Source organism: Engraulis encrasicolus, chromosome 4 (assembly GCF_034702125.1).
Source record: "Engraulis encrasicolus isolate BLACKSEA-1 chromosome 4, IST_EnEncr_1.0, whole genome shotgun sequence".
Classification (NCBI taxonomy): Eukaryota; Metazoa; Chordata; class Actinopteri; order Clupeiformes; family Engraulidae; genus Engraulis; species Engraulis encrasicolus.
In genome coordinates, this window is record NC_085860.1 from 2,291,756 (window position 1) to 2,300,000 (window position 8,245).

At 48.3% G+C, this 8,245-nt stretch overlaps 1 protein-coding gene across 1 annotated transcript in view; it reads right to left on the reverse strand.

Moving 5' to 3' along the window:
* Window positions 1-1,303: 1,303 nt before the first annotated feature.
* tle3a (TLE family member 3, transcriptional corepressor a) overlaps window positions 1,304-8,245 on the reverse strand; it is a 46,500-nt gene continuing 39,558 nt past the window's right edge. The window contains exons 16-21 of the mRNA XM_063196501.1: window positions 7,801-8,050; window positions 6,932-7,179; window positions 6,336-6,483; window positions 5,825-5,975; window positions 4,727-4,803; window positions 1,304-3,560 (exon numbers count right to left, since the gene is read on the reverse strand). Coding sequence (XP_063052571.1) covers window positions 3,453-3,560; window positions 4,727-4,803; window positions 5,825-5,975; window positions 6,336-6,483; window positions 6,932-7,179; window positions 7,801-8,050 — 982 coding nt within the window. The 3' untranslated portion in view covers window positions 1,304-3,452. The remainder of the gene's footprint in view (window positions 3,561-4,726; window positions 4,804-5,824; window positions 5,976-6,335; window positions 6,484-6,931; window positions 7,180-7,800; window positions 8,051-8,245) is intronic.

The window sequence follows — 8,245 nt, forward strand, 5'->3', positions numbered from 1 at the left end:
TCTTCTCCTCTCTACAGTACCTTTTCCCTATTCATTGCTTCCCAACACCCCCCCCCCCCCATTCTGCTGTACGTTTGCTTGCTTCTCCTTTTAAACCTTCTTCTCCCTTGCCATTTCTTTCTGCTTTTGTCTCCTTGTGTATTCCCCATCCTATTGAAGGCTATGTGTGTATGTGTGTACGTCGTGTGCGCACATTACAAGCCAAATCATCACTGCTTGACAGTGTGTGTCTGCCCTGGGCGCTGTCATACTTTTGATGTGAATGGCAAAGGCCAAAAAACACAGGGAAATACACAGGGCACATTGTTAGTGTTGCCTATGGTGACCGTGGCTTTACACATATTTTCAGGTTGACTTTCATTATGCAATGTAACAACCACTTGTATGTGCACTCCCTGCCCCTTGGCCCCAAACAAACACACACACAATGGTTCTCCCCCTTAAAAAAATAACCAAATGCACACACATGCAGACAATCATGTAACACACGTCAAACAAGTTTGTTTTTTCCCATTTTATACAAAAACAGTTTATTGAATTATCAACAACTGTACATTTGCTTCAGTGACAACACAGTTTGCTACATACTTTGGTGCATGTTTTGAGAAGTGACTTTTGATTCGTCCAGCTCGTCTGGGAGAGAGAGAGCCAGCAGCAGGCAGGCAGGAGCAAGACTGGAGTCAGGCCCATCTGAGGTGGACAGTGGTGTAGAACATCAGACATACAGTACAGTGGGTGCAAATCATTTCCCCAAACTCTCTGAAAAATAATCCTGTCAAACCAAGTCCGATGTATGTTCCTATCTTATGGACCTTGAGCCTGTAATAAAGAAAAGTTTATAAAAATGTATTTTGAATGTTTATATGAATGTCTGATATAAAACCCAAGTTGAAACCCTCCCAAGTGGGAGGAGAGATAAAAGGACTTAAGTTTGGGTCAATGACTTGCGCCATTAAACGGCTTTTTCTTTTTTAAATATTCTTGGCCCTTAATTATTATTATAGGACAATGTGAGAGTAGACAGGAAATGACTGGGAGAAAGATGGGGCAGGGTCGGGAAATGACCCCAGCTGGACTCGAATCGGGGTCCCCGTGGGCAATGTAAGCCCAAAGGTGGGTGGGGCTTAGCGCGCTGCGCCGCAGCACCCGCTCTCCCTCCCCCCGTCCCCCTTTTCACTACAATCCTGGCAGCCTCTAATTGTAGGTAGACCTCAGCAATGTAATGAATGTACTACAGCACCGTCATTACATAACCTTTGAACCAGATCGGTCCTTGGGGGGGCTGCCCCGATGGCACTAATGACCAATGGTTCAGTTGTCGAACTCCCACAGACTTCTGGGATAGCGAAATAACCATTGTTTGCCTACTGTAAATACGTCCAGATAGAGAGTCATTCGGGTACCGTTCCCTCTTTTTTGCCTTATTTCTGGTGCACGCATTAGGGTCTGGCTTCTGCTGTTAGCATGTTATGTTGGGGCTCTGGTCGAATAACATTGATCATTGATCCAATAACTCCATTTTTCCTACAGAAAAACATGGCGGTGCATGATATACTCCCATACCTGCCTGCCTGCCTCTGGCCACTGAAAACTGATGGTTAGGAAAACATCAACCGATTTAAAAAAACAAAAACAAAAACAGTCCATTGGTAAAGTCACCCACGTACAAGACAAGAAACTTGACCCCACCCCTGAAATGTCCCCCCTCCCCAATATACATGAAACTGCACAAAACCAAAGGGTCCCGTGTGTCCACAGTCTCTTACTGCATACAGCCCAGTCCCCCAACACACAAGTAGCAGTCCAGAGTCTACAGTGTCCTCGTCTCCTCTTGATCATGTGATGGTTTCTCCCCTTCTCAGTCTCTCTCCCTCCCTCCCTCTCTCCCTCTTTCTGGCCATCATACTCACTGTTCACCCCCATCCCTACTCCCCAGCCAGACTCAGTCCCAGACACAGACTGGGAAGCAGGAAGCTCAGCAGACAGACAGCAGAGGGATCTCATTTAAGATGGTGTGCGTGTGTGTGTGTGTGTGTGTGTGCATTTGTGAGCGCATGTGTTTGTGTGTGTTGGAGACCCTTGAGGACATTTAAAACGTTGTCCTCTCTGTTTGCTGTAGGTTCTTTCTTCAGCGACGGCTGCTTACCAATGTCCATAGATTGTCCATACATACATACAGACAAACAAACAAACAAACAGACAACCTGCTGTTCTTCTCCAATCAGAAAGCACGATAGTAGATCCACAGGATTTTTTTCTTCGTTTTTTTTTGTACAAAACATCTCCATAATTTCATGAGGCTCAAAATTGTTTTTTAATGACAACAAAAAAAGTAAATTAGATTTCCAATAAAGGTCAGGCTAGAAAATGAACTTCTCTGATGGAGGAGGAGGAGGAGGGATCGGTTGAAAGAGAAGTGAGGAGAGGAGAGCGGGGGGATGTGGGGACAGGAATAGAATTTCCTCTTGGATAAAAAAGAAACAGTGAGGTCCTAATCTAATATCCAAAGCCCACGAGGAGGGACCCAGATGGGGCATGGAGGAGAGAGACAGAGAGAGGGACCATCACAAGTGGAACTGGACACCAAAATAGAAATCTATAAAGGCCGTTTATCCTCCATTATATACATTATATATGCCACAAAAAAAACCTGCACTGACACTAACCACCGTGGAGGGCAGTCGGCAAAGAGCAGCTCAGCAAGCGAAGCACTGCTTCACGTCACAGCTGCACCAAAAAAACATTCTCAGTGTTTAAAAAAAAGAAAAATATAACAAAAAACAATGGAAAATACCAACAAAAACAAAAACGGAGAAGAAGAAACAAGTCTTTGACATACACAAGGAGAAAGGGAGGGGGGAAAAAAACACCAGAAAGTCTCTTGTCTTCTGTGTTGTCTTTTAGTCTTCTCTTAGTGCTATGAGGCCCATGTGCTCGGCAGACAGGTGGGGGAGGGGGGGGGGGTGGTAGAGGAGGGCAAGAGGGTCCGCAGGCAGTGGGGGGTGCCATGGCGCTTGCTAATCCAGATTGGTCCCCTTTAAAATGCGTTCGGTTTTTAGACCAATTAAAACCCGGTCGGTCGGTCCAGCTGCAGTCCATCGGCGATCAGACGGATGTGTGTGTCCAGATTTGCCCTCTGGCAACCAGGCAAATGAGCCATCTTGTCTGTCTGTGTGTGAATGTCAAGCAAGTGTATATGTGTATTAGAATCAACGGTGTGTGTGTGTGTGTGTGTGTGTGTGTGTGTGTGTGTGTGTGTGTGTGTGTGTGTGTGTGTGTGTGTGTGTGTGTGTGTGTGTGTGTGTGTGTGGCCATTCCCTCCGTTATCCCCCCCACTCTGCCGGCCGTCCGTCCTGCAGGGCGTGCTTTCTGACGGCAGCGGGCAGCGAGCGTTCCTTCCTGAAGAGCGTAGTGTGGCGAAGATGATGCGTGGTGTGGCGCGGCGCGGCGTCTCAGTAGATGACCTCGTACACTGTGGCCTTCTTATCGCCCGAGCCCGTCACAATGTACTTATCGTCCGCAGAGATATCACAGCTGAGCACCGAAGAAGACTCCTTGGACTGCAGACAAAAACACATAACACACACACACACAAGGACACAACCTTTAGAAATAAGGTCCATGAGGGAGGGAGAGGGAGAGGGCGAGAGAAGAGAGGGAGAGAGCACACAAGATATCTAGACTGTGTGTGTGTGTGTGTGTGTATGTGTGTGTGTGTGTGCGTGCGTGCGTGCGTGCGTGCGTGCGTGCGTGCGTGCGTGCGTGCGTACGAACGAGTCAGCAGGGCAATACATGTGTGAGTGTGTGGTCTCTCAGGCTGCAGATATGGAATTTTCCTGAAAGCATTAAGGTCTGCCTGCCTGCCGAGGAGGCGGGAGCTCCACTATCCAGCTAAAAGGTCATATCATAAATGCACGTAGAAGACAGGCCTGCTGGCCATCAGCACAGACCACACTGCATTTAGTCATTACGCTGCCCTGGCCCGGCACAATGCTACCGTATGATTACTTACTCTTCTGCTAAGTGACCCACAACCACACACATACATTATATCCAGAACCCCCCCCTCCGGCTCTACTCTTACCCTTCCTCTCTCACACACACAAACACACGCACGCAAACCCTCTAATACACACAAATAGAAAAAAAAGATGCATAGTTTGACTTTCTCTCTCTCTCACACACACAGACATACACACAGCTGCATCAGCAGTTAATGGCCAGTGTTGTTAATGGCACTCTCTGCTCCATTTGCCCTGATGAAGAGTGGGCTGTCAGACAGTGGTCATTTCTGTGCCCCCATCCAAGGGGAATAAGTCTGCAGGTCACTCACACGCACGCACGCACGCACGCACAGCCCTACAGTGGGAATTCTTGCCATTCTTCGCTTTCTTGCACCTAAGATTTTTTTCTTTTTAAATGTCCTCTCTTCCTGACCCATTTCTCTTCCTCTGCCACACTTCTTCCAGTGTCACCTTTTCCTTCACTCCCGCCTCACTCGCTCTCCATCCTTGCTCATCGCCTACACATCTCCTCTCTCCATTCCTAGAACAATCTTTCACTTCTCTACTGATCTACATCCATATACATTTACATGGTATACACTCGTCCTTTTTTTCCTCTTGCACCATCATCTAGTGTTTCTCCAGCCCCAGTTCTCTCCTCCCCATCCATCTCTCTATCCCCCCATCCCAGGGCCGACCGTCCGTCTGCATTGATCAGGTACCTGGAATATGCTGGCGCCGTACGGGGTCCTCCATGCGTTCAGGAGATTGTCCTTCCCCGTGCTCACGAACCATTTACCTTTTAGAGGGGGAAAATCAAACATCATTACTGTGCCATTTGCACAGGGTCCAGCACACACACACAAACGCGAGCACACACACACACACACACACACACACACACACACACACAGACACAAACACACACACACACACACACACACACACACGCACGCACACACACACACGCAGGCAATCATCAGGGAGGAGAGGAGCGGAGAGAAGAGAAAAGAAAAGAGAAGAGAAAAGAAGAAGAGATGGGGAGAGGAGAGGAAAACAAAAGTGGGACATAAAAAGAGGAGATATGAGGAAAAAAAGAGTATAAAGGGAAAGGAAGGAAAAAAAATGATGAAGGATGCAAAACGACAGTAATGCAGCTGGACATGGCAAATGAAGCCAAGAGAGGAGAGGTGATCAAGGCCAGTAATGAGATTAATTGTTGGTTGTTTTCACCACAAAGGAAAACATTTGAGGAACAGAGTGTGTAAGATATGTTGAAAGATGTTGTTAGGCAACTGTCAACCTATGTGTACCGGTACACCAGAGACGACCTATGCTACCTGAGAAGCAGAAGTCGCTGAAGAAGTTTTGCCATGAATTCGCTTTATTCGCTCTGGACATGTTTAAGTTAGCTATTCACATAACTGCTCTGATTTGTCATCCTGGGACATTCAGAGATATGAACATTCCAATTGTTTTTTTTGCCGAACCGTTTCATAGCTCATTACCGCAATAGTAGCTTGACTTTAATGGCTGAAATTCGTTCTGGTCGCTCAGGTCGCTTCACTCCCGGTGAATTTGCTTTGGTCGGTGTATTCGACGACCCGCCATACAGAAATAATGACGTCAATTGCTCCGGTAGCATAGGTCGATCTTGGTGTACACATGGCTTTATTACACAGCACAACAGACGCCATGTGTAAGAGTTCCATTTCATTTGTCCTGACCGCCAGAGAACCAGATAACCATACGCGTTACATATGCAACCACATGTGTTGCCATGTTAAGTTTGAGTAGTGTTCAGTGGACAGTATGCTTACCACAGTAGGCGAACTTGAGTGAGAGCACGCAGCTCTCGTGCAGGTGCAGCTGGTACTTGTCGGGCTTGGTGTGGTGGAGCACCTCCACGTTACTGCTCTCCATGCCCACCGCTAGCCACTCGCCCGTCGGACAGTAGCCCAGCGAGAAGATCTGCACCGCAAAACACACACACACACACACACACACACACAAGCACACACAAGCACACACAAGCACACACAAGCACACACACACACAAGCACACACACACACACACACACACACACACACACACAGACACTCAATTTAATGGTCTTTCTAAAGGGATGTGAGGGAGCATGTGTGTATGTGTGATGAAGTATGTGCACGTCGGAAGTGAAGGAGAAAGAATGTGAGGTGTGTACAGTATGTACGCTTACATGTATGTATGCTTACATGTACCCGTGAGGTCAAGTCGTGCTGCTTGAGCTATCATTCTTCTACATTAGTGTGTGTGTGTGTGTGTGTGCGTGTGTGCGCGTTTCCACGTACCTGTGAGGTGAAGTCGTGCTGCTGCAGCTGCCGGCCCTCGCGGAGGTCCCAGGAGCGCACAGTGTTGTCCAGGCCGCCCGTCCACAGCTTGGTCCCGTCGTGGGAGATGTCAATGCAGCTCGCACCGTCCGTGTGGCCCTGGAACTGCCTAAACACACCCACCACACAATACAACAGGCTTGTGAGCAAACGTCAACCCTACCGTGACACTGTAAACTTAGAATATTTGTCAACCATAACAAGACTTTGAGCATTTTAAAGTGAAATTCTAAAATCTAAAGGAATGGAACACTACAAATTCATATTCTGAAGCTGGACCCGGTTTCTCGAAAGCATCGTTGTTAGCCAGTTAGCAACTTACTAGGTTTACAATGGGAAATTGCATTGCAACCAAGTAAGTAGCAACAATGCACCACTCTGGATTGTTCAACATGAAAACAAGTGCTTCTACTTAGTTAGTCTAGAATGCATTATGTTCAGCAGCAGAAAACGTCTATGGAGAAAGACTGGTGCGTGCGAATTGTCAAATGCACGAGAGAGTGCGTTTGTGTGTGTGCGCATGTGCTTGATTGGCTGTGCACACAGGCATGTCTCACCTGACGAGCGTCTGGTTGTGCAGGTCCCAAACGGCAATGTTGCCGTCGCTGCAGCAGGAGAAGCAGACCTTGGCGTCGGGGCTGATGGCCAGCGCGTAGCAGGCGGGCGCCGACGACGTCAGTTCGGCCTTGATGCGCGGCGTCTGGGAGGCCAGGTCCCAGATGGTCAGCGTGCTGGCCTCGCCGCCCACGATCAGCGTGCGGCCGTCGGGGAGCAGCTTACACGAGCGGATGTAGTTGTCCCGGTTCTGCATAGACACCAATGGGGGGGGAGAGAGAGAGAGAGAGAGAGAGAGAGAGAGAGAGAATGGATGGATTTCATTAGCAAGCGACACTACAAATGACAAAAAAAATGAGGCGCACACAAGGCGTGTCGGAAAAAAAAAGTATATATGCATGTATTTATTGTAGCCGAAAAGTAACAAAAGAAGTCGGTGGATAAAACTGGAGCTACAGACATTTTGGACATAGTCCATTTTCAATGCCTCCAGTAGCTACAAAGAGGTATTGCAACCAAGTAAGCCGTTAACTTTTGAGAAACGCACCCCAGGCTGGAATACGGGCATCTTGCAGGGACACATGCAGGTGAGATGAGCGAAGCGAAGAGAGAGCTCTACGGTAAACGGGTCATAGCAGCGAATCAAATTGATTGCCACATTGATGTTGTTGATTTTCTTGGCTGCTGCAGGCGAAATTCACTCCTCATTTGCATAATATTAAACGTGGCCGAATAATTTTTGCCCCTGTTCGCTTGCCTTTGCCCCAATTTGTTTCCCTCAAAGGAACGAAAGGCAAGGTTCACTTCACTTGGCAAAATGCATGTGCATTTGTCCCTGGCGTTATGCAAACGAATAGAGACAAGAACTCACCAGGCAGTCGAGCTGGGAGACGGGGCTCTTGCTGCCCGGCTGGCTGATGTCCCAGATCTTGACGCAGCCCTTGCCGCCGGTGTAGACGTGCCGCGTGGGGTTGCTGATGGTGACGGCGCACACCACCTCGCCGTGGTTCAGCGTGTTGATCTGGCGCGCGTGGCGCGGGATGCCGGGGCCTATCAGGGCGTCCGGAGGGAAGGGCACCGGCTGCATCTGGCCGTCAGCGCTCACGTGGAAGGAGTAGGCACTGGAGAAAAGAGGTCAGGGGGGGAGGAGGAATGGAGAACACACAGGTAGGGGAGAAGTTTAGATTGATTGTTTACTTTGTCATATTGAGGAAGTATGACTATTCAGCAGTGACATGGAAAGAATACGCACTGGAGAGGGGAACAGGAAGGACTGTAGCAGGTAAGGTCTGCATTAAATAAAAAATAATTGTGCA